At 42.1% G+C, this 26,844-nt stretch overlaps 1 protein-coding gene across 9 annotated transcripts in view; it reads right to left on the bottom strand.

Moving 5' to 3' along the window:
• TNS1 (tensin 1) overlaps positions 1 to 26,844 on the bottom strand; it is a 402,998-nt gene that overhangs the window by 304,451 nt on the left and 71,703 nt on the right. For 2 of the 9 annotated variants that reach the window (XM_083349837.1, XM_083349833.1), the window contains exon 1: positions 6,476 to 6,689. The exons of the other annotated variants lie outside the window; for them this stretch is intronic. In XM_083349837.1, the coding sequence (XP_083205963.1) occupies positions 6,476 to 6,556 (81 nt within the window). In that variant the 5' untranslated portion in view covers positions 6,557 to 6,689. Of the gene's footprint in view, positions 1 to 6,475; positions 6,690 to 26,844 lie in introns of those variants that run through there. 9 annotated transcript variants of the gene reach the window in all.

Here is a 26,844-nt window from a genome sequence, read left to right as displayed (position 1 = left end):
TTAAATGTCTAAGACTAAGTACATGATAAGTGACTTTAGAAAGTGTCCTAAGTAAAGAAGACAGAAGACAAAAGAACGTCTCTCTTCAGACAAAGGGACAAAAAAACCTACTGTTGTTACTCTACAATTAATAGTTAATCCAGCTAGCCAAAGGTGACCCAGGAGAGAACAGAACAGAAAAGATACCAGTGCAAGGAACTAAAATAAGGAAAAATGATTGAGACAAGGGTCCCCAACCCCTGCTTCGTGGACCAGCACCAGTCCACAGCATGCCAGAAACTGGGGTGTGCAAACAAGCAAAGCCCCATTCGTGGGATCCAGGCAGTACATGAAACCACGCCCCCTCTGGTCCAGAGAAAAACTTCTCTCCACGGAACCGGTCCCTGGTGCCCCAAAGGTTGGGGGCCATTGCCTTGAGGTGCCTTCTTGAGATTCATCAGAAAGGGGTATTTCTTCATCTTACAATCAGGATCTCCCTCTTCTATTTGTGGTGGGCAAGATGTTGCTTGAACCAAAAATACTTCAATACAAATGCTTCCCACTATATATTCAGCCTGGTTGTTAAAATAGAATGTGGGTTCATTTTGGGGCTTTTGAAAAGATTGCCAAAAGCAAGGCAAAATGTTGGTCAAAGGATTTGTTTGTATTATCATAAGACCAAAAATACTGGCAACTTATATCCCAAATGGTAAAACTAGTTCAGCAGAAGATATCCAAAAAGGCCACTATCCTAAATTTGTAAGTAAAGAGGAAGCAAGAAACTGGCTTTCAGCATAGATGAGATTCAACTGAAGTTAAGTCTTAGGAGAAAGGACTTTACTTTCCTCTGGCTTCCCACTTTGTTTGCTTTGAAAAGTTGTCCAACTAGTTGCTTTCTGTTTTCTCTCTCTCTAAAAAATAATATTATTATTTACAACCAAGCAGTCATCTTGTGTACTCATTTAATTCTTCCTTTTAGTCATTTTCCTCCTGTCGCATCTCCTTCACCAACTCACAGGCGCATTTTTACTGTAGGACTGCCAAATCATGAGCAAAACTGCTTCCTTTTACATTGTTATCTAATTAAGAGGGATTATTCTCATTACGTTCACAGGCCATGACTGCCCTTAAATGGAATGGGAGGTTTACTTAAACACAGAAATTGCATCATCCTTAAACTATACAGACTGGAAATCAATCCAGCCTGCCACTGATGAGGAGGACAAATGTATTTGTTTGGTAATTTAAACAAAATGTATAATTCCCCAAGATATTAGATTAGTGTTTAGGACAGCCAGGTATATTTGTTGAATGCAAATACTGTACATCCTCAAAAATGCTGTAAGGTCAAGGTCTTTTTTTAAAAAAAAATTAAGTCTCTCAATTTGAATTCAAGTTGAATTCAATTCCTGGTAACTATTTGGCCATGGTAATGTTGTTTTCTTGGCCCCAATGCAGATGTAGTCTGCCACAGCTGCCCGCTAAGGAGTTTTGCTTGTTTTGGGTTTTACTGTGCAATCTAGTAAATTAACCTGGTAGTAGTTTCCCAGCCAAATGCTAACCATATCTTACTCTGCTTAGTTTTCTCAACATCAATTAAGATTCGGTCACCTAAAATTCATGCTTTCTCCTGGAATATGTTTGCTTCTGGTTTAGAATATTCAAAATGATTGTATATTCACGCTGAATATTCTGAGCGTTTAAAGCCTGGAAAATGTTACTTACCCATATTGTTAATACCTGTTATTTAATGTAAGACAAGGGGGAAATTGCATTGCATTCATATATTATTATCTTCTATGGGAAAGCTGGTGAAAGTAATTTATATAGTTGCTTTCAGATATGGTATATGATAAATAGATTCTGATTTATATTTAAACTATTCCAATTTATATTTAAATAATTCAAAAACACGTTGCAGGTACAGATTCAAGATTCTGGGATTTCTTTTTGTCTTAAAAGGTGTTATCAAATGGAAGTTATTAAGAAATAAAATACAACAATTACTCAGATGAGGTATCCAAGAATGCCATATATACGGTAGCATAATCCTGCATATACAAAAGTTTCCATTTTTGCAGTGATTTTTCTCCTATTTTCCTATCTTTTTTCCCCTTTGCAAGCTGGCATGAAGGAGCAATTTTATTCTTTAAAAACTGCTTTCAAAGTGTTTTTGGATTAAAGAGCAAAGAAAAAGTGCATTCAGCCTAACAGGTATAATTTATTTACAATGATTTAAATCTCATCTTAACTAACCAAGAATATAATTTGTATCACATTTTTTATTCTGCATGTCACACATTTTCTAAAGAAGATATGCTATCTGACTGTTTTAACCTATCAGCTTTCATTCTAGTGGAATCCATATTCCAAAACCTTTGATCATACAGTACATTTGTTTTGAATTACTGAATTATCTGCATAGCTGCCTTTCCACATATATGTAAAAGGTCACTTTAAAAATAAAATATCTTCACTTCAACCAAGTTTTTGAGCAAGTTCTTTCTCTTGCAGCCCTTCTTAATACTTATGTGCATTTTGTGACTGTCTACCCCTATCATGACAGTTAATCTGTGAATGAATGCTCCCCTTTGGCAGCCATTTTGAGATATTCTGAAAATTCACAATGATGTTGCTGATTCTTGGGTTAGATGGTGAGCCTCAGAAGTTCCTTAGCATCTAGAATGAAATCACAACACTTTCCAAAATCACAGACTGCTTTTTGCAGTGGATTATTTTTTTCTTAAAATGAATTGCCATAGCATTATGGTATATACATTTCTACCTATTTGTGATATGCTCAGTAACAAACACCAATACATGGTCAGTTGAATCACAGATAGCATCTAACTAGATGGTGTGTAAGCTAGTCAGATGCTTCCCCCATATTTCATCCTTTAATTAGAAGATACTTTAAATAAAAAAAAATTAGGAGGAGGATCTTTGTAGCAGGTCAGATATCTAACTTTAAGAAATTATTATCCCTTTAGCATATCTCTTAAATTCAGAAATAAGGTGATACTATATTTAATAACTTTTCATAATTTAAAATATTCAGTCATGATAAAAATCATTTCATACAATCTGATATTTTAAATGGTCACTGATTTTTATCTTTTTATTATTATTTTTAATTGAACAGCTGGCCCAAATTTTGATGAGGAGTCTTAAAATGATTAGCAGCTAGGAATTCAAAATATATTTCAGGCCTGCCAAGGAGCCTCTCTTAAAATGCATTTGATTATAAAGATACAGTGCTAAATTAGAAAAGGATGCTTCTGCTCTTGAACTAATATCTGATTATTAGATGGATTTCTTCTCTCCTACCCCACATCTCTCAGAAAGAGACCACTGATCTTTTATGCTAATTTTGAGGGGGACAAAAAGATCAAGTTCCCGAGAACTGCCAGAACCATCAGATTACAAAAAGCTGGAAGTGATCACGAGGAACTGGAATTTTTGGTCAGTACCCCATGGTGTTCAAGCCTTTCCACCTTTCTGTTAAAGCATCTGGAACTAACCATTATCTAAGAAAAGATGCTGGCTACCGTGACCTATGACCTAATGAGACTTTTCCCTTGCTCTTGTCCACAATGATAAATTATGTCACTTCATGTAAATCATCCCAATTGTGTATATATTTCCCCCTCCCCCTGGAACCAGGGTAAAGCTCCACATGTACACTGGATAGTTTAAACTCCGAAGAGTTTCATTAGCCCATTAAGGAATCAGCTGGCAAGAAGTAGAAGGCTGTGTTATTCACCAAACACTGAGATCAAAGTCTACAAGCCTATGTATTTATCATGATCTCTGATGTCAAGGGAGGGATCATAGATCTTGCAACTTGTAATTCTTTAACACAGGACTGTAATGACAGATAAATTGTCATGTTCTATAAGCAAGGACATACATCAAAAACTATTCCTTGAGTCCAAGGAAGTTTGGAATTTGTCTCTTATTCAAAAAAAACCCATCATGTTTTATACAATAAGCTTCCTCAGCCTTACACATTCCAGATATGCTAACTTTAGTCTCTAATGACATGCTGGCTATGGATTATGGGACATGAAGTCCAGCACTTATAGAAGATGGTTGCAAAGAGCTTTCCTACAAAGGCTTCAAAGTATTTGGTTCTTTGATTCACAAGTTTGGGCTGTTCTCAAGAGCAGTGGCATCAACCACAGAAACTGCTAGTCTGTAACTGTAAACAAGATAGAAATAAACTCCTTTGCAAAATTGCTCAACCCTCATATTTCAAGCATGCAGTGAATTCAAAATAAATGTCTAACTTGCCCCAAGACAAGTTATTATGCCAAAGCATTCAGCAAATGTTCACAAAGGCCACGTTTACACTACACACTTAACTTAGTCACTGAATTAACCAGTGATTTTGATTGACACAATACACTGAAACATAAACTAACCAAATGGGCTAGCCACAAAAATATAGCCATTACATTTTAACAGACCTACATTTGTTGTATGAATAATGTTACAAATATTTATTTGTATCAGCTATCTAAGAATGTACCCGTCTTATCATTTCTAGGGGAAGAATAGCAGCCCACTGCAGCAAGAAATAAACAGAGATATTTTATCTCCATACTTAACTTGTAAACATCAGTATGAAAAACTTAACACCAATATCTCTTTGGAGTAAATCAACCTATTTATTAAATGTTAAAAGTCTGAAAGCCTCTTAACTAATTCTGAACTTTCAATCAATTAGAAACCTCTTATCTAAGCCCTATCCTTTCTTGTTTTCCAAGATCATTTTTTCAGGATGAGTTGATTATTTTTATTATTATTATTATTATTATTATTATTATTATTATTATTATTATTATTATTATTATTATTATTATTTTAATCTCATTTATATCCCACCCTTCTCCGAAGACTCAGGGCGGCTTACAATTTAGGCACAAACCAATGTGCTTAGCAATAGCCTTCATTCTATGTATATGCCTGCTTATTAGGGCTTTCGCCCCCCCCCCCAAGCGGCATTATTACAAAGTCAGCTTAATTGCCCCCAACAATCTGGGTCCTCGTTTTACCTACCTCGGAAGGATAGAAGGCTGAGTCAACCCTGAGTCAACCTTATTGAGGGGGGAGTGTCTCCTTAACTTCATTTTGTCATTTCCCACCACCACCACCACCCCCACACCCATCCCAGTTCGCCTTTGGGACCACCCAAAGTATCACTATGGAAACAAAGCGATGTCACAAACAGTGGGTTGTAACTGTAGGGACCAAGCAGGCGGGCTGAGCTCTGAAAAAGCAGAATTCTCTTTTCATGCAAATGTATCCTTGATTAGTTATATTTGATTCTCCCCCACCTACACGCAACAACACAAAAATCTTGCTTTGTAGTAATAAATGGATATCCAAGAGGAGTTGCAGTTGTGTCTCCTATCAGCATTACCAGTCAGGCTACTGTACCAGGGACACCCAAAATTCGGAATTCATTTGTCATCTTCTGTTCATTTTAATGTCACATCTAAACGCTGGTGTTGTAATTTCCTCTCCCATAAGAGGCAATAGTTCTGCTCTGAAAACCTTCAGTTACAAGTCCTGCTTCTTCTCATGCAGAGGTGGAAATGTTATAGATCATCTTTACTCTGCTCGTTTATAACACCTGGCATAACCCTTCAGATTCATCAGCTTTTCCCAACCGGACACCATCCAAATGTGTTGGTACTGCCATTCTCCAAATTCCAGCCCAATCCTCCACTAACCCCTGCCAGCTCTCTTCTCTCTTTCAGGCACCCATTAAAACCAAACCAACCTCTGCTTGCACCATCTGGCCTCCACATCAGCCTTTCTTCCCCACTCCTCTCCGAGTCTCTCTAGAATAGATCATCTTCTTCCATACCACCCAGTCCAGATAGTTTGGAAGTGGGGCGGGGGGGGGGGGAGGTTTCAGAAGCACGGAAAAAGAGTGCAAATAAACGTGTCCCTCGCACGGAAACGAAGGGCAGAGCGAAGAGGGGAGAAGGAGAACGAGCTTTTAAGGCCCAGTCTCTGGCCGCCAGCAGTTCTAGCAGCCCGGCAAGCCGGACATCTGCTTCTCAGCAAGCATCAAAGGCTTTCCTCGCAAACCCGCATCCAGATGGAATCCCTTAACAGGGCTTTCCTCCCCCTTCCCTTTTTCTTCTCCTCTTCCCCCCCACCCTCCCCCCCCCCAACTCCCACTCCCGCCCCGGGACGCCTTTCTTCCATCCAGCCTTTGGCAACGCTGCGCGAGCGGAGCTTTCCAATCCCTTCATCCCGTCCGTCGGCGCGTAGCCGCGCACAACTCTTCTCCAAGTCTCTTCTCCTTCTTTCCTCCTCCTCCTCCTCCTCCTCCTCGGCTACCACCGCTTGAAACCAAGATCCTCTCTCTCTCTCTCTCTCTCTCTCTCTCTCTCTCTCTCTCTCTCTCTCTCTCTCTCTCTCCCATCCCCCCCTCCCCCATCCCAGCGAGAAACCCGTCGGATTCGGCGCTCTTACGTACCCAAAGCATACAAGATAGGCAAACCCAGGTCATCCTGTCATCCGGTCGGCCCTTGGAGAGGCTCAGGGAAACCGCGAGCATTACAGCATCAGCTCACATCCTCCGGCCAAGCCAGGGCAGGAAGGACAGGCACGGACGCGGAGGAGAAGAGAGCCCATCTCTCCCACCAGCGCTTTTACCCTTCCTAGTAGCATCAGCGAGGGTTCACTTTCCGCCCCCGCCCCCCCCAGCTCCCCCCCCCAGCTTTCTTAGGGCAGCTTCCTCACCTCTCCGAAGGAAGGGGAGAAGGGGCGGGGCCTGCGACGAAAACCCTTCTCTTTATTGGTACAAACCCAGCCCCCCCTCCCCAACCCCTCCCTGCCTGGCCAGCTACAGAACTTTGCCGCGCTTTTGTAGCCTTGAATGGGTCCCGCTGCAATCGCGGCGGCGTCACCAGAAAAGGGGAGCGCGGGGGTGGGGGAGGAGGACGGGGGGAGGGGCGTCGGGTCTGGGTCTGGGTCTGGGGGAAGAACCAGGATCGGTTCGGCTGCATGCTGCCAAAGAACAGCCAAACTGATTTTGGGAGCTTCAGGTGGATTTGCCCCCTAAGCAACAGAGGAGAATGGCTCAAGGAAGTAAGGACGCTCCTCTAGCGAATCTAAGTATTTTGGATCAGTCAAAAAATCAACATTCGGAAGAAGCGAAATCCTTTGGCTAGGAGGAAGAGAAAAAAAAAGGTTCTCTTGTTTGCATTGCACCAAGCAAGCTCCGATGTTAAACGTACAATACCGTAATGCTTTTGCTGCTGTTGTTTTATTAATAATAATAGAATTTGTATCCCGAATGGAGAGATGAGTTTCATTGCAAACGAGTGTGTTCTAGTGACTAGTCCGAAAAGATCAAAGTCTACAAGGGACAAGAAGAGGATCCTGACCGTTTTTCTTTTAAAGAGGGAGATATTGATGAGTGGGGGGTTTTTTTGGGGGGGGTTACTTTTAAGTATGGCTCTCGGCACAATTGTTGCAATCCAAGTGCACCCACCGCGTCTCAGAAGGTTTTTGCTTAAAAAAAAGTAGTAGTAGAAATGTTGGATATACTCCTATTTTAAGAGCAAGACGGTAGACGTCTCTTACTATATGTATCTGTACGAAACGGGTGGAGAAAATAGATCATGTTTATTAAAAGAGAAATAAGGGGTCCCATAATATTCATTGGAGAGGTCTGTCCTCTGATTAATACAAACTCTTGCTTGTGACTCTGCTTTCAGAGAAAGTCTCATTATTGTCAAATGAGGTATAAAAGACTACTGTATCTGAGATTGGGACAGATCTAGCTTAGATTCCGTGCTAAGAATGTGGTTATAAAATGCCACTCACAAAAAATAACAGTAAGAACAATATTTCTTTTTACCAAAACACAATAGATCAGTTACAAATTCCCATCCAGGCGTGTTCACAACCTAGTGGATGAACCAAAAAAAATGCATGTTAACCAAGGCAAAGAAAGCACCCCAAACAATACATACAAGTACAATGGACCATTGTGCACCCTTAATTAAAATAGAACAGTAATTGCGGAATTGCCAGGGTTAATTAGAGTAAGTAGGATCAAACAAAGAAATGGGAAGAAGACAGCTAATTCTAGAGTTGAAGGACCAGATCCTGGTAAGTCTGCCACCAGGAGACCATGATCCTGGAAGAAAGAATAGAAAAAAGGACTTGCTCAAAGGAACATAAAATCCAAACATGTTTTTAGGGAGATATAAAAATCAACATTCTGGGGAATGATTGGGTGTTGTGAGCAGAGGACTCTAAAGACAAGCCCCAGTGTTTAAAACAGGCTCTGTGCACACAGAGTCTTGCAGTGATGTAAGACATGAGCATGGTATAAGACAGGGGTCTTCAAACTTGGCCCTTTTATGACTTGTGGACTTCAACTCCCAGAATTCCTCAGCCAGCATGCCTGGCTGAGGAATTCTGGGAGTTGAAGTACACAAGTCATAAAAGTGCCAAGTTTGAAGACCCCTGGTATAAGAAGTCCAGAAGAGTGGAAACAGCACTACTATAAACTGTTCTGGACTTACATCAGGGAATGGAATGAGACATCAGAACACTTTCCAGGGAATAATTGAAGTAATCTTAAGGAAAAATCCTGCTCGGGATCATGTTCAGACTGATCTACCATCACTATCTCCACCTACCCTTAGAGAAACACTGCACACCTGGGATTCAGAAAAGCATCTTGATCTCATCTACCGTTGACCTCAGGGCCATAATAGGATTGATGTGACGTGGCCGTGTCTATGTTCCAAAAGTGGGTGGAGCTATATTTTTTTAACTTAACTTGGATTTGTATTTTATTTCATACATGTCCCGTACGCCTTTATTAATAAAATATTTGGGAGGGTTGTAATTGCAAACTTTAAAAAGAAGATGTAACTTTTTTTTTTCATCAGTAGAGGGTGTTGCAATATTGGATGTTCACAGCCATTTATTCTGATGAAAAGACTGCATTTTTTGTTTGGTTGGATGGTTTTGGAACAAACAATCCATCAGAAGGGAACTAAAAAAAAATGTAGCTTTTTTCATTAGTAGAAAAGAAGAATATGAAACAGAATCCCAGTGTCCTGGCTTCCTCTGCTAAAAATAATTGCTGCAGGTTCTTTTCTTTTGGAAGGAACAGAGGAGCTGCAGCTTCTCAAGAGGTTGGGGGAAGAGAACGGGCAAAGGAAAAAGGCAGTGAAGAAGCTGGAAGACAGAGACCAGGGCGGTAGGATGGGAAAGCTTCCAGTTGTGTGTGTGTGTGGGGGGGGGGGAAATCCACCAGAAAGAATTGGACAGAGGACATCAGTTAGGAAAGGTTGCAGAACGATGAACACTCAAGGAAGAATTAGGGAGAAAGAAAGTAGTTGGAATGGCAAACAAAGGGGAAGGTGGACTGTTTGCACATTTTCTACGTTATAGATTGTAGTTCCAAGGCAAACATCAGTCCCAGCATCTCTCCTGTTTGGGTTTAAGAATCCAACCTGATATTCAGGATATCTATCCATAAATTCTTGTGATGCTGAAGGGGAAACATAACCAGGAACATAATTAAGCAGAGTATGGAGAATAAAGCAGTGACCATCCTTGGAAGGGGAGAGGAGATTGGAGGAAGGATATTAATGGGCTTTAGCTTCTCCAAGGGACTAGTCAGCAAGAGGGTGTCTTGTGTAATCCATTAACTCAAATATGCATTACCAAGACTGCTCACTCCTCGACTAATTGGTGGCTTATCCAGAAGGGGTCCAGTGTCCAATTACACGAAAGACAGGAGAACGAGCAAAATGTGCCCAGAGGCTTTCAAAGTAAACAGCACAATATTCAGAAAAGGTAACTCCTTTTTTTTTTTTTGACAACAACTTCATGAAACTGAAGTGCCTTATTAAGCACCCAAGCAACAGCACGAGGCTCAAAGACGAATGTGACTTTCCAGCTTTGGAGAACTTGCATCAATACAAAGAAAGGCAAGTAATACGAGGACAGGGGAAATAAGCTAAACAGCATTTTAGTAGGCAAAGTAACAGCAGCAGTTGAATTTGGTGCGTGGGTCTTCTGAGCACTACTGTTGTTGTAACTCTCGGTTACTTTTTGCCAGCTTCATATTGCTAGGTTCTACCAACTGAGATGCCTTCTTAAGAACAGCTTGGTTCTGAAACTCTGCTTGTCCTGAACAGCCAGGCTGACATTTGGTTCATATTATTTTCACCAACCCAGTTCACATTCACTTTCCAGATTAGACAAGCCTGAGGAACCCAGCAGGGGGTGGACCAATCACTGGTTGCTTAGAAAGGAAAAAAAGTAAACGGCAGAGAAATGAACCGTCATCATATTTTGGACTTTTCCCAAAGCATAGAGGGGGATCGAAATATATTATCCTTATTCTGCCAGAAATAAAAGCTTGCGTGCATTGACTGATGCTCTGTGAAGTGAGATGTTTTAGCAACACTAAGCTTGTACTGTTCCATCTAAAAGGCCTAGAACCACCTTCCCCAGAGGGGTTGGACTATAGACACATTGCTTGGGATGAGGGAAGTTATAAAAGGGCAATAGGTTAGGGAAGAAAGCATTGTTTAGCATTAATGGATGTGATTTAGTACAAGGACAATCCATCTGCTCAGTTATGGAAAGTAATAAACACAGACTTGGAAATTTGTTCACAGACGTTACCAGCCCATTTGTCCTTTATGCAGCTAAATTTGTGGCACAGAAGCTCAAACTAAAAGAAAACACTTGCCTTCCCATTCCTTGGTAACCTGAGGGGATATTCTAAGTCCTCAAGGACACAATTAACTAGACAGAATGGAATAAACCTGCACAGGAAATAATCTGTAATTGGAGTACAGGCATAGCCCTTTCTCAATAGACGTGGTCTTCTTGTGGAGTGGTACCAAAGGAGTTTCTGGCTAAATCATGCTGCCCTCTGGGCAGCATAAAATTAACCCAGATCTGCCATTGCCCTACAGAAGAAAGTAGAGTGGTGGGGGAAGAAAACCAAAATAAAAGTTATATTTACCAAACAGAAGTTAAATTGCTCCCTAATGATTTCCAGGACTATTCTCAGCCATAGGCAATATTAATATAATCGAAGCAACCAGACCTGACCATACGTCCATAGTTTTAAGGATTTCTTCTTTAAGAATATGTCAGCATAAGTTATTGTATTTACATTAATATGTCATTGTAAATTAAAATTAAAACTATATAATTTATCTATCCCTGCTTATATACTGCTAAATCAATAACAATTCCCAGTGGCATACAGCATAAAAATATTGATGAACCGTATAAATGCAAAACAACAACACAACAACAACAACCGCCCCCCCCCCACCGAAGAACCCAATATCAATTATAAAAACAGCCTCTAAGAGGAATAATAATAAGTGCAAAGGAGTTTAGGCTGGACAAATGTGCCACCCTCACGATCAACAAAGGGGAAAATAATGAAAACTGAAGGAATTAAAATGTCCTATGGAAATAACATGGAGTCTGAAGGAAGATGATCCCTACAAATATCTGGGCATCCTTCAAGCTGACAACATGACAACACTGAAGTCAAGAAGAAGGTTAGGAGTGACCATCATGAAGGTGAAGATCTTAGAGTCCAAACTAAGCAGAGGAAATACCATCAAGGTAATTAACAGCTAGGCAGTTCCAGTCATTACACAGATGTTGACAGACACTACCAAGGAAACACCAGGTGTGGGTGGAATATTGTAAGCAGCAAACCAGATAGTTGAAGAAATAAAAGGGGAGGAATATGTGAAGTATACCATGAAGGTTTACTAAGTACTGGAGAAATCAAGCTGGCCTACAAGAAAGACCAAACAAATAGAAAAGACACATGGCAAGGCAAAGTATTGCATGGCCAGTATACACACTAACATGAAAGAAAAAAAAAGTCAAAGCAGATAACAACAAAATCTGGCAATGGCAAAGAGCAGAAAAGTTGAAAAAAGAGACAAAGTGGCTAATTCTGGCTGCACAGGACCCAAGCCTTAAGAACAAATGCATATAGCAAGCCAGAATTGAGAAGACAACAACAGACAGGAAATGCTGTCCCTGCAAAGAAACTGGAGAAACAGTGAATCACCTAGTTAGTTTCTGCAAGAAAATTGCACTGTGACTACAAACAACAGCATGACAAAGTAGCAACAATGGTGTATTGGAATATCTGCAAAAAATACCAGTTGCCTGCAAGCAAGAACTCGTGAGACCAAAAAATAGACAAAGTAATAGAAAATGAAAAAGCTAAAGCACGCTGGGACTTTAGAATTCAAACAGACAAGCACCACCCACATAACTCCCCAGATGTAACAATTGTCAATAAGAAAAACAAAAAAATCTGTATAGTGGACATGGCAGTACCTTGAGACAGCAGAAGTGAAGAGAAAGAACTGAAGAAAATTACAAAATATAAATACCTGCAAATAGAAGTAGGACGACTGTGGCGAAAGAAAGCAAAGGACTGTACCAATAGTAATAGGTGCCTTGAGTGCAATCCCAAAACATCTGGAACATCACGTGAACCCCATCGACACTTAACCTTCAGTTAATTGCAAAAGCCAGCTTTATTTAGAACAGCTTACATCCTGCCATGATACCTTTAACACCATCAAATAACATCTACCTATCCCAGATGGATAAAAATGTCAAATCTGGTTTAAACATCTGGTTGACTGTGAGACTGGCCATAATCATTAGATGTACATACTGCCTAAATGTCAGCAGGTCTGGATAGTTAAACTCAGTAACTCTGGACTAATAAAAGTAAGTCCAACTAAAAGGCAACAGTGCCTTGAAAGAGTTGGCCTTAATTGTCTTCAAAAAAAAAACAACTGCCAAGGAACATGCCTATCATCACCGAAAGGCCTCTGGACCCTTACCTCCTCATCTCCTGAGTGACATTATTAACCATCATTATTAATGAGTGACATTATTAACCACCAACCAAGATGTGCACACAGGATGGGTCAGTTCTGTCTGGCTTAAAAACAGTAACTGTGAGAGGGACCTTGGAGTCCTAGTGGATGATCACTTAAATATGCGCCGGCAGTGTGCGGCAGCAGACTAAAAAGCTAATGCAATCCTTGGGTCTATAAAGAGAGGCATAGAATCAAAGTGATGTGAAGTATTAATACTGCTTTGTATAATCTTAGTTAGACCACACCTGGCATACCGCATCCACATTACAAAAAATATGTTGAGACTTTGGAAAAAGTGCGGAGAACAGTAACTAAGATGATTAAAGGCTTGGAGACTACAACATATGAAGAACAATTGCAGGGACTGGGTATGGCTAATTTAGAGAAAAGAAGGGCTGGGGGTGACGTGATAGCAGTGTTCTAGTATTTGAGAGGCTGCCACAAAGAAGAGGGGGTCAATTTATTTTTCAAAGCACCAGAAGGCAAGACAAGAAAAAAATGGATGGAAACTAATCAAGGAGAGAAGCAACCTGGAATTAAGGAGAAACTTCCTAACAGTGAGGACAATTAACCGGTGGAACAGCTTCCCCTCAGACATTGTGGGTGCTTCATCATTCGAGGTTATTAAGAAGAGACTGGACAGCCACTTATCTGAAATGATATAGGGACTCCTGCTTCCAGCTATATTCTGATTGATTGGTTGATTGGTTGATTCTGTCAAGAATGCTTCTCCCCCACCACAAGCCCAGCATCAGGTACACTAGTCCACAGTTTTTTTCTTACTATCTGTTGAAAGAGGTAGGGAATTTTACCACAATGGTAAATTTTCTTTAAGGGAAATGCTGGGAGTTCTAATTCAGCAATATTTAGAGGGCCTCAGGTGTCACATTACAGAGGTTGAGGTATGCTGACCTATACTCTTCCCCAATTTTACTAGTACATAACCAAGTGAGAAAGAGGAATCAACACATCAAGTGCAGCATGGAAATTGTTGCATATTCCAATTGAAAAAAAGAAAAGTGTTGGGCATCTTTAGGGAATTCTGTCACCCAGTGCAAACAAACCTATTGGCTAATTACATAGCTTTATTCTACTGCTAAGTACAGGACAAAGGATGAACAGGCAAAGGGAAGCAAGGATTGAAAATCAAAGTGGGATATATTTAGTATTCTATGCCATGCCTATCCTATCAATGTTCCTTAAACCATTCTGAAAATTAAAGCCAGTAAAACAAGATTAAATATTTTGCATTTTGCATTCAAGGGACTTTTTACTGCCAAGTTTAAAGGCTAAATGATAAGTTTCCATCTTTCTCATTCAGGTCCACATATAGGTTCTGATTATAATTGATTTGCAGCTGACATCTTGGCAAGCGTATCCTGATAATTAGCTTGCAGGAGAGTGCTCATCTTATATAGTGCTGCAGCATACTTCAAGAAAAAGGCACTTAGCTATGCAAATCCTAACAGCCACTAATATCACCCATCAGGTAGGGAGGGGCCAGAGATCCCACTTCCTATTGAACCTGAGACATAACAACTATGGTATTTGCTTATATTCTGGAACAGGGAATAACCAAAAGTTAGATTGTTGGACATACAGTCTGCAATTCACAATAGATGCCCAACATCTAAGGAAAATAAAGGAATATATTAAAAATATTCTCAGTAAACCAATTGCCCAGTGTGTCGTGCTTTTTGTCTGTTTTTCAACACTTTTCCAAACATGGAACTTTCATAGAATTCTCCTTCATTGGATCCAAAGAGATCCCCAAAGACATCTCTGCTAGAGACATTATGCTCAGTGATTTCAGAATTTGAAGGATCTCTCAGCCTTATTCCATGACTTCCAAAAACAGAAGTTCCATACACACTTTGCCATAGAGACTAGTATAATACTGCAACCATAGTTGTGAGAGGCACTGACCCACAAGGAAGCAGCGACATTGTAGTTTAGCAGGTTCTGCAAATCTAGCATCCCTGATTTGTCAATTGTGCCTCCCAGAAAATGAATTTAATTCTGCCAACTCTGGTTATTAGCCACATGGGAACTCTATTCGATAGTTAATGTATTAAAAAGATTCAGGCACAGCAGTTTGCTTCCCCAAATCCAACATTTAATTGTATCCTAGCCCGAGATGCTGAATGAAATATGTAGAAATTCCATTGTCCTTGAAGTGGGACAAATTCAGAAAATGTCTACAGTTAGTTCATAACCAGTAAAAAAAACCATTAACATGATTCCTGACAGATTTAGAGTCCCCCCCCCCTTAACTAATCCCCTTTTTTTTCTGGGATTGCCCTATCAGTTTACAGCTGTGCTATTGAAGAGCCAACTCATTAAAGCCCTTTATCACCTTGTAAGTGTTTTTACTGCTGTTTTGCCTGCTCTTTAAAAACTTTACAAAGTGTTAGATGTATCCAAGCCCTCCATAGCCCAGCTGATTTCACTGCCTAGTTGGCTAGACTTCAATCTCCCTGAACGGCAATGGGAGAAAGTTTGAGAAACTTTCTTTGAGAAACAAGGGCTCTTTTTGCCTGACACTCTGACACTCGAACTACCCAACATTTGTTTGTTGCACTCCCACATGCCATATGTTCCACTTATAGCTATGACAGAACTTTTTAATTCAGAGATTTTCAATTCCGTTTCATAATTCTATGCTAAGGATGAACAATCTATGGCCTACAAGAGAGGCCTTCTAAGCTTCTCATCCAACTTCAGAGTCCCCTAAGATCACATCACTGTAATTTCATTGCAAAATAGAATAGAATTCTTTATTGGCCAAGTGTGATTGGATACACAAGGAATTTGTCTCTGGTGCATAAGCTCTCAGTGTACATACGAGCAACAAGTGATAAATCATAACTTTAATCATAAAATACAATCATAAATCATCAGAGACAACACTCAGTGATAGTCATAGTCATACTAAATAAGTAATCACCATAAATCATAAGACACATACAACAAAGTTATAGTCATAAGCTGAGGAAAGATGAGAAGGATAATAGTAATACAGCCTTACTCGGTGGTTTGACATCCCAGGGCATAAGACAGTGTTGTGGGAATTAGTTGTTAAGCAGAGTGATGGCATGGGGAGAAAACCCTCACACAATAATGAGCATACAGTGACTCTTGAAAGGAAAAAACTGAATAGGACTGAAAAATCCAGGGATTTCCTCCTCCCCCCACCACACACACACTTGTCTGGATAGTGTTATGTTGTTGAGTTGGCACTATAAGCATCAGCTGCTGGTTAAAAACAAACAGTATTACCCAATCACAAAATGAGTGCTGCCATTGTCCTACACCAGAATACAGAAGAGGAACACAATAGATTTAAAGCAACATGCTGAGGCTCTACTCTCAAGGTGAATGGGAGCAAATCCATTTTGTAAGATGTCAGAGGTTTTCAGAGGTAAAATGCTTCAGAATATGCAAGGCTAGAGACACCCATTTCTGCTCCTTAACATTCCCAGAACAAAAAGGAAAAAAAATACTGTCCCATCCTGTACTTTGGAGGCCGCAAAAAGATGTGACCCTTTTACACCTCTGTCCTAGACCTAGAGTACTATAGGCTACAATGACAACAAATGAAACAAAATTGTACAATTCAGAGATACGTTCATCTTTAATATTATATATGAACAAACAGTAACAATGTTTTCAAAATAGACTATTACAACAATAGAATAGAATAGAATAGAATAGAATAGAATAGAATAGAATAGAATAGAATAGAATAGAATAGAATAGAATAGAATAGAATAGAATAGAATAGAATAGAATAGAATAGAATAGAATAGAATAATAATTTTATTGTTACTTTGAATGTACACTTATCGGCATACATTAAAATGAAATTTCATTGCATACAGCTCTCAAAGGGTTACCATCTCTCATATGCACTACATAAGTACGACAAACTCAACAATGGATTAGTTTGCAGATACTTCAAAATAAAATTCATCTTTGATGGAGATGGATGTCCCTTGATATGCCTTTCCAAATCTCAAAATACGATAATTTGAGCAGAATTTGTATAATATTTGATATTTGGATGAAAAAAATAGTTGAAACCTGTTGTTTCTGCTGTAACTTACAGCCAAACAAATAAGGTATAAATGACACACGTGACTGGATCTCTTATTTCTTTTATGTGTACATGTGAACTTCCGTTTAAGAATGATTTGAACAGTGCAGTTATCGAAACATGCATTTTGCAAGTTCAGGAAGGACTATCGACAGGGCTTTTTTTCTCATAGAATGCTCAGAACGGCGTTCCGGAACCTTTTTTTGCGAAAAAACAAACAAAAACAAACAACCCAGCTCACTTATTGGTTTTCCTAAGCCTATTGCAGGGCTAGCAATCTTGGCTCTTTTTTATGACTCGTGGACTTCAACTCCCAGAAATCATGAGCCAGCCATGCTGAGGGGAAAGGGAGAGGTTTCCAAGCTGAGCCATGCTGGTTCAGGAATTCTGGGAGTTGAAGTCCTTGAGTCATAAAAGAGCCTGCACTAGAGGAGGACATAAAAATTATTTACAGGATTACTTCTTTAGGAACTAAACTTTTAGAATCTAAAACAGCTAATTCAGAAAAGCCAACAGGAAAGAACCTCACATTTTTCATCTGCTTCTGTCTTTAGGAAGGTAAAATTAGATAACAAAAAGGTAACAGGAAAGAAATGAGAAACATTTTTCTCAATGTAATATGTCTAATTTAGCTGATTCTAGAAAAAAATAGTATCTTTTGTACACTCTTGAAAACTATTTTGAATCTAAACAATTCTTAAGAATGAAATATTCTTAATTTGGACTTTACTTTTACTGTTTGGACTGTTGTGTGTTTTGAAAAATAGATTATTTAGAATCTAGTTATGTTGCACTTCAGTCTTTAAATAATTAATCTAGTATATACATAAGAATATATGATGTTTTCCCTGGTGAGCTCAACATCAATAACAACATTTATTAAAAAGGCTAAAATAATTTCGGGGGGTATTATATGTATAGTAAAATTTTGGACAATCAGTGATCATGTTACATATGTGCATAAGCGTAGTCAGTAGCATATGCCTTTTTAAAAATATCAAACATGCAAAGAAACAAAAATAAGTCCAAAATATCTGTATTACATCCAGAAATGCCAACTTTGCAACCAATATTTCTCATCCATAACTATGGCACCCTAAGGATACCTGCATACATGCAAATGTTTCTCTGGGATCAGTAAAGCAACAGGGATTGTTTTTTCCTTCCAGTAACATATACCTAAAACCAGTTTATTGCATTTGGCAATTGTACTAAAAAAAATCTCATTCATTTAATTTGAAATCAAGTGAAAAATTGATTTAAATTATTTTATTAAAACAAATTAATGGCAATTCTTTTATAAAAAGTTGCCTCAAACAAAATGAGTTTGACATGCCTGCTCTAGATAGTTGAATGCTCCAAAATAAATTCTATACCAGGCCTGTACATGCAGCCTACCAAGCACCCTTGGACAGAGCACAGATTTTTTTTAAGTAATAAAATCACCACCACTGCCCTGAAATTCATGTTGCCTAGTGCCTCCATGTCTTACCATGACCACAAGCTCCAACACTGTAGATGCTCCTCTAGTCACGAAATCATTGATTAGCCCACCAGCATTCCTTTGCAGACTACAAAGATTTTTAATTTATCAGTGTGGGCCTATCCTTTCTACAAGATAATAATAATAATAATAATAATAATAATAATAATAATAATAATAAGAAGAAGAAGAAGAAGAAGAAGAAGAAGAAGAAGAAGAAGAAGAAGAAGAAGAAGAAGAAGAAAGAAGAAGAAGTAGTTGGAAGGGACCTTGGAGGTCATTTCCCAGCTCTAGTGGCAGTGGAGCTGGGCTGGTTCTCTGGTCATTTGCCTTCGATTTATTTATTTTGAGATCCTCCCATGTTGACCTGGTCTGCCTTGCTGTTTTTTTGTCGGACTTGTTAAGATCATGCGTCTGACTTATTCCAGCACGACCTTATACGCTCTCAGGGGGGCCACCCCATCCTGGGAGCGACCCGCCTTACTCTTTACACCTCCTCTTGATGAAGGGCCCGAGTGTTGGGACCCTGAGAGATGGCTGGGCATGGGTAGGGGCCTCCGATATAAGCCAAATAGGAGGCCCCTGGTTAGTTTTTTGGTTAAATTTTTTAGGAGGTTAGGGAGGGGGGTGGGAACTTCTTTTGGTTGTTCGGATATGGGGGGCAGTCCAGCAACCACTGTTCAGGCCAGGGCCGGGATTGATCGCGGAGGGGAGGAGCGGGGGTCGGTCGCCCCCGGGGCTCCAGGGCAAGTCGTGGGAATGCCTATTCCCACGACGTTAGGGAATGGCAGCGGGTGCAGGAACAGAGGGCCGTATCGATCTCAGGGAAGGCCTCTCCGCTACTTGCAAGCGGTGAGGCGTTCCGACCCTCTTGTTCTACCCCGAGGTCCCGGGAGTGAGGATGTGCAGCCGTCTGAGCTCCGGCTGGTGTACCTGAATGCCAGGTCTGTCGTTAATAAAGCTCCTCTCATCCGTGACTTGGTCAAGGGTGAGCAGGCGGACCTGGCTTGCATCACGGAGACTTGGTTGGGCCCAGAGGGCAGTATTCCTCTGGCTGATCTTTGCCCACCAGGTTTCCGGGTGCTACACCGGCCTCGGGCTCAGGGTAGGGGTGGGGGAGTGGCTGTTGTTATGAGGGAGACCTTAGCTCCGCGGGAGGCCACCGTTCCGCAGATAGTCGGGTGTGAGTCTCTCTTCTTGAGATGCGGCCCTGGTGCGCAGTTGGGCTTGCTGCTGGTGTACCTTTCGCCTAGTCACGCAGCAGCAGCCCTGCCTGAGCTTCTCGATGTCCTCTCTGGGTTGGTGGTTGAGTTCCCGAAACTTATAGTTTTGGGGGACTTCAATCTACCATCTCTGGGAGGATCATCTGAGTTGGCTCGGGAGTTCATGGCTTCCATGACGGCCATGGACCTGACGCAAGTAATTTCAGGACCGACTCATGAGGGAGGCCACACCCTTGACCTAGTTTTCTTATCTGGTCGGTGGTTAGATGATCTTGGTGGGGGCTCTCAATTATTATGCCCCTGTCATGGACCGATCATCATCTCCTGCGGCTGGTCTTCCGTTTTGCCACCCCCCGCCGTGGGTGTATGGAACCAGTTAGATGGTACCGCCCCAGACGCTTAATGGATTCCACGAGTTTCCAGGCAGCGCTGGGGTCCCCACCTGCCTCCCCCACTCACAGCTCGGCAGATGCCTTAGTGGAAGCTTGGGAAAGGGCAGCCACTGAGGCTCTTGACCGAGTTGTACCCTTGCGGCCCCTGACCCGATGCAGATCCCGTCGAGCTCCATGGTTCTCCGCGGAGCTCCGGGAGATGAAGCGCCGGAGACGGGGCCTAGAGAGCGGTTGGAGGTCCAGCCGATCCGAATCCGACCGATTGCGACTAAGAACCCATATTAGGTCTTATCTCGCTGCGATAAGGGTGGCGAGGTCTAATCACTTCGCTACCCTTATCGCGTCCGCAGATAATCGCCCGGCCGCTCTGTTTAGGGTGACTCGCTCCCTCCTCAATCAGGAGGTGAGGGAGGAACCCTTGCAGGGTCGTGCCGAGGAGTTTAACAATTATCTGTCGGACAAAATCACTCGGATTCGGACCGGTCTGGACTCTGACTGGGCAGAGTCTGGCGATCAGGACGCGGGTGGTCTTGTCGATATCACTTGGGAGGAGTTTGATTCTGTAACTCTGGAGGAAGTGGACAGGATTATGGGGAGACTGAGCTCCACCACATGTTTATTGGACCCGTGCCCTTCCTGGCTGGTTTATGCAGCCCGGGAGAGGACACGCAGCTGGTTCCAGGCAGTTATATCAGCTTCTTTGAGTGAGGGTAGCTTCCCTGCCGTCTTGAAAGAGGCGGTGGTGAGGCCCCTCCTCAAGAAGCCTGCCTTGGACCCAGCTGTATTGAACAACTTTCGTCCGGTCTCCAACCTTCGCTTTCTTGCGAAGGTTGTTGAGAGTGTGGTGGCGCATCAGCTCCCTTTGGTCCTGGATGAAGCGGATTATCTAGACCCGTACCAATCGGGTTTCAGGCCCGGGCACAGCACGGAGACGGCATTGGTCGCGCTGGTGAATGATCTCTGGAGGGCTCGGGACAGGGGTCATTCCTCTGTTCTAGTCCTATTAGACCTCTCAGCGGCTTTCGATACCATCGACCATGGTATCCTGCTGCGGTGTCTCAGGGGATTGGGAGTGGGAGGCACGGTTTTACAGTGGTTCTCCTCCTATCTCCAGGGACGCTCGCAGTCGGTGTTGACAGGAGGGCAGAGGTCGACCGCGAGGTCTCTCGTTTGTGGAGTTCCTCAGGGGTCGGTCCTCTCGCCTCTCCTGTTCAACATCTATATGAAACCGCTGGGTGAGATCATTCGTGGCTTTGGAGTTGGGTATCATCAGTACGCTGATGATACCCAGCTTTTTCTTTCTACCCCAAACCACCCCAGTGATGCCCTCAACGTGATGTCCCGTTGCCTGGAGGCGGTTCGGGTCTGGATGGGGAGGAACAGACTTCAACTCAACCCCGACAAGACCGAGTGGCTTTGCATACCTTCATCCCGGGTCTATTCGGATATTCCATCTCTTTCTATGGGGGGTGAATTATTACCCCCCGTAGATAGGGCTCGCAACTTGGGAGTCCTCCTAGATTCGCGGCTTACCTTGGAAGATCACATGGTGGCTGTGACTAGGGGGGCTTTCGCCCAGGTTTGCCTGGTGCGCCAGTTGCGGCCCTATCTAAGCCGGGATGATTTATGCACGGTCACTCACGCGCTCGTGACCTCTCGTCTAGACTATTGCAACGCTCTCTACATGGGGCTTCCCTTGAGGACCACCCGGAGGCTCCAACTGGTACAGAATGCAGCCGCGAGAGTTGTGTTGGGAGTCTCCCGATACTCCCATGTGACACCTCTGCTCCGTGAGCTGCATTGGTTGCCAGTTGTCTTCCGGGTGAGATTCAAGGTGCTAGTAATGGTGTTCAAAGCCCTCCATGGCATGGGGCCGGAGTACCTCAGGGAACATCTGCTGCCGGCATCAAGCTCCCTGTGCCCTGTGCGTTCCCACAGAGAGGGCCTCCTCAGGGTGCCACCGGTCAGAGAATGCCGACTGGTGGCCCCCAGGGGGAGATCCTTCTCTGTGGGCGCCCCGGAGTTATGGAACCAGTTACCGGTTGAGCTCCGGACAGCGCCCGATCTGCGCTCCTTTCGCCGCGATCTGAAAACATACTTGTTCGAGCAAGCCGGCCTGGCCTGAGGGGGGATTGGTGGGGTTTTTTATCATTTGTATTGGGGTTTTTACTATGTATCAATTGTATTTTAATCGGGCATGTATTTAATCATCTTTTAGTTTTTGTAAATTTCTGTGTTTTATTCTTGCCCTGTACATTGCCCTGAGTCCTCCGGGAGAAGGGCGGTATAGAAATATTAATAAATTAAATTAAATTAAAATTTAGTCCGACCTCCTGCTCAGGCAGGAAACCCTATACCATTTCAGACAAATGGCTGTCCAGTCTCTTCTTAAAAACTTCCAGTGTTGGAGCATTCACCACTTCTGGAGGCAGGTTGTTCCACTGGTTAGTTGTTCTAACTGTCAGGAAATTTCTCCTTAGTTCTAGGTTGCTTCTCTCCTTGACTAGTTTCCATCCATTGCTTCTTGTCCTGCTTTCAGGTGCTTTGGAGAATAGCTTGACTCCCTCTTCTTTGTGGCAGCCCCTGAGATATTGGAACACTGCTATCATGTCACCCCTCACCCTTCTCTTCATTAAACTACACATACCCAATTCCAGCAACCGTTCCCTATATGTTTTAGCCTCCAATCCCCAATCATCTTTGTTGCTCTTCTCTGTACTCTTTCTAGAGTCTCAACATCTTTTTTACATCGTGGTGACCAAAACTGGATGCAATATTCTAGGTGTGGCCTTACCAAGGCATTGTAAAGTGGTATTAGTACTTCACGTGATCTTGATTCTATCCCTCTGTTAATGCAGCCTAGCACTGTGTTGGCTTTTTTGGCAGCTGCAGCACACTGCTGGCTCATATTTAAGTGATTGTCCACTAGGACTCCGAGATCTCTCTCACAGTTACTACTATTGAGCAAAGTACCACCTATACTATACCTGTGCATTTGGTTTTTCCTGCCTAAATGTAGAACCTTATTTTTTTCACAATTAAATTTCATTTTGTTAGATAGTGCTCAGTGTTCGAGTCTGTCCAGATCCTCCTGTATCTTAAGCCTATCTTCTGGAGTATTGGCTATTCCTGCCAGCTTGGTGTTGTCTGCAAATTTGATGAGTTCCCCATCTATCTCCTCATCCAAATCGTTGATGAAGATGTTGAAGAGCTGCACAGACCTCTTCTAGATTTTCCTCTTGCCTTTCCTAGTTAACTCCTTGGTCTGTCATTGAGCAAGAATTGACTTTGTAGGGAAGCATATTATCATTTGATGTATATTTAACATATGTTCTACCTTTATTTACCAATTATATAATATTTGTATGCAATCCACATGGCGAGGTTTGGTGAAACTTACAATAGAAAAAATATATTTTTAAAATCATAAGATTAAAACATCACCTGGCCCGCACCGCCTCCGCTGCCCGCATTGCGCAGCCCCGCCATATAGAGTGGGCTCTGCTGCTCCCACAGCACCAGCCGCACCGGCTCCAGCCCCAGGGAGGGGAGCCCGCCGCCAACACCCTTCGCACCTGTGACTGCAGCAGCACCGCCACCCCACCCCACCCCGCCTCCTGCGCCCGCCAAGATGAGAGTTGCGGCACCTTTTTTTTTTTTAGAAAAAAAGCACTGACTATCGACATCAACTAAATGGTGTTTTCAGCAATACTTTTGCTCCTCTATTCTAATCGCTACTTCTTTCCAAACTATCATTTAATTCTCAGCATATTTGCCAAAAAGGGGGGGGGAAGCAGTCAAATGACCCTCATCCTCTCCCACCAGAGCCATGGCCTAGGTGGAGAGATTAACCTTTATGCCTGCATTATGTTGTGCATCAGAAAAGAAACTTCTCCAACCTGTTTCTTTGCTCCACACTTCCCAGAGCCAGAGATTCTGGCAAAAGGACCAGCAGTCTTAAAACTGGTTGCTTGAAGTTTGACACTTGTTAGTCATCCCCGGCACAGAAGAGATAGATCCTCTAAGACTACGAGTAAAGTGTTGGCTACCTGCAGGCAAGTCTTTCCAGCTTGGGCAGAGGGGGAAGGAATTCTGCAGAGTCTGGATGGATGGATAAGAAATATCCTCTACCTCATACACACACACACACACACACACACACACACACACAGAGAGAGAGAGAGAGAGAGAGAGAGAGAGAGAGAGAGAGAGAGAGATGCAATTGCTTTCTTGGGATATCCACACACAGCTAGAATTGCTGGAACTTAAAATTTAGTACTTGGGGGGACTTCCGGTGGCTGCGCGGCGCCGGAGACAGCCTTCCCGGGCTGCCCGCGGCTCAGCTGAGTAATTTTCGCCCGAAACAGCGCCGATCAGCTGTTCGGGCAAATTTGAAGCCCCCTCCTCGGGAGAAGAGGAGGGGGTGAGGTCCCAGGTAGGGGTAGAGTTCTCCGGGGCCGCCTGAGCTCGTAGCTTGGGCGGCTGAAGGATCGAACTCCCCCGTAGCCTGGGTCGCTCCCAGCTGGTCAGCGTCTCTGCTCCGGATTTCTTGGAGCAGAGCCAGGCGTCTGCGACCACCCCTGCCTGAAGGAAGGACTATGGAATAAAAAGAGCAGGCAGAGTGGTACAAGAGGAAAAGGTGAAGAGGATTATTTTATTTTACTCTCGAGCTTGATGGACTTTTTAAACTTAAAGTGAAAGTGCGTCACAATTGAAAGTAAAAGATGGCGGCTAAACCTCCCCCTAAAACTCTTCGGAGTGCTGGAACTTCTCCGGTGCAACAATCATCATTGCAGGCGTTGCATCCTCCTGATGTATTGACATCGAAGGATTTACAAGATGCTCTTGAAAAACATGCCCAGGTAATTTTGGAATCAATGGGTGATAAATTTGCACAGATGGAGGAGAAATTGGAGAAATTGGAGGAGAGAATGGAAGAGAGGATGGAGCAGAAGTTCAGTGTGATGAAGGTAGACATTTTGTCTTCAGTGTATAAAGTGGCCGAATGTGTGGAAGATTTGGATGAAAAAGTGGAAGATTTGACTCAAAAGAATGCCATATTAGAAGCAAAAGTATTGGAGAATGAAGATTTAAGAGACAAAATGGATAGAGAATTGAGTCTTGCTCAATATTACCAGATGCAGTTTGCCATTAGAATTAGAGGTTTAAAAGAGAATATTAAGGAAGATCTAAAGCAGCTGGTTTCTGAGGCTCTCGAAGTGGTATTGAATCAGCCAGCATCTGAAATAAAAGGAGGCATGGATAAAGTGTTTCGTGTGAATTCATGGATTGCTAGACAGAGAAAGTTGCCTAGAGATGTGGTGGTTTATTTTGCAAAAAAGGAAATTAGAGATGAAGTTATACAAGCTGCCTATGATACTAAAGTTGTGATTGCTGATCAAGAAGTTCTGGTTCCAAAGATTTTAAGGAGAAGGAAGGATTTTACATTTCTTGTGCAAGAGCTCAAGCAACGAGATATAAGGTTCAGATGGGAGATCCCAGCTGGGTTGATGGTGATGCACGAAGGTAAAAGGTACCGTCTGGTTACTGTGATGCAAGCGCGTGATTTCTACAATAATGTTTTAAAAGCAACCCCATTAACACTTCTGGAAGCTGCAAAGGGATCTGGAGAAGGAGAACATCAAGAGGCTGAAGATGGACAGACAGAGGAGAACGGTGCTGGAGGAGATCAAGTTACAACTTCTTTGGATGATCCCAGAGAACAGAGGGTGACGCGTGCTGCTTTAAAACGATCAAAAAAGATAAAAGAACAAGATCAGCAGAAGTCTATGGAACTTTCACAACGTACTTACAGCCAAGCAGTGGGAGGTGGGAAAAGATTTGGGTGAGGAATGTAAAATTTACACAAGCTTAAAATCTTAGAGAGAATTTTTACAAAATGTTTTATAGATGGCATTTAGATATAGATTACAAGATATTTGCTAAGGTTTTGGTTAATAGACTGATGAGGGTTCTGCAACAGGTGATTCATGGGGACCAAACGGGGTTTATCAGTGGTAGGTAAATGAAAAATAATGTGAGGCATATAGTGGATGTGTTAGAGTTTCTGGAAAGGAACAACCAGATCCCTGCTGCGCTAATTTTTCTAGATGCTGAAAAAGTTTTTGATCAATTGAATTGGCAATTTTTGATGAAAGTTTTAGATAAAATGGATTTTGGGGAAAAAAAATTTTACAACCGATTAGGGCATAATATCAAAAACAAACTGCCCGAATTATAGTTAATAATAGTCTGACAGAAGCATGTAATATTGATAAGGGCACAAGGCAAGGGTTTAAAATACGGAATTCGGGAAAAATTAAGGGGATACAAATTAGAGATCAGGATTATGGAATGGAGAAAATGGATTGAGTTTATCCAGAACAAGTATAGGGTTAAGAAGTTTCATGTAGCATTTGAATAAGTCTTCTTTCTTTTTTTCTTTTTCTAGTTTAGTTTTTTTATATATATTTAATATTACTAAGGTTTGTTTTAACCTATATAAGCTAGAGAGTGATAGATTTTAGAGTCTATGGTTATTAGTATATGGTTGTTTATGATTGTTTTTCTTTTATATATACCTTGTATTTAGCTCTGGGAAGTCCGGGGGGGAGGGGGGAGGGGGGAGAGGTAGGGGGGGAGGGAGAAGGGAGGGGGAGGGGGGATCTTTAAGGGAAAAATTGTATGTTAAAACTTTTCAAAAATTTAGTACTTGGGGAATGAAAAAAAA

The sequence above is a fragment of the Vipera ursinii genome, assembly GCF_947247035.1.
Source record: "Vipera ursinii genome assembly, chromosome: 1".
NCBI classification, from domain to species: domain Eukaryota; kingdom Metazoa; phylum Chordata; class Lepidosauria; order Squamata; family Viperidae; genus Vipera; species Vipera ursinii.
The sequence above is the reverse complement of the archived record's forward strand: the minus strand, read 5'-3'. Positions and strand labels throughout refer to the sequence as shown.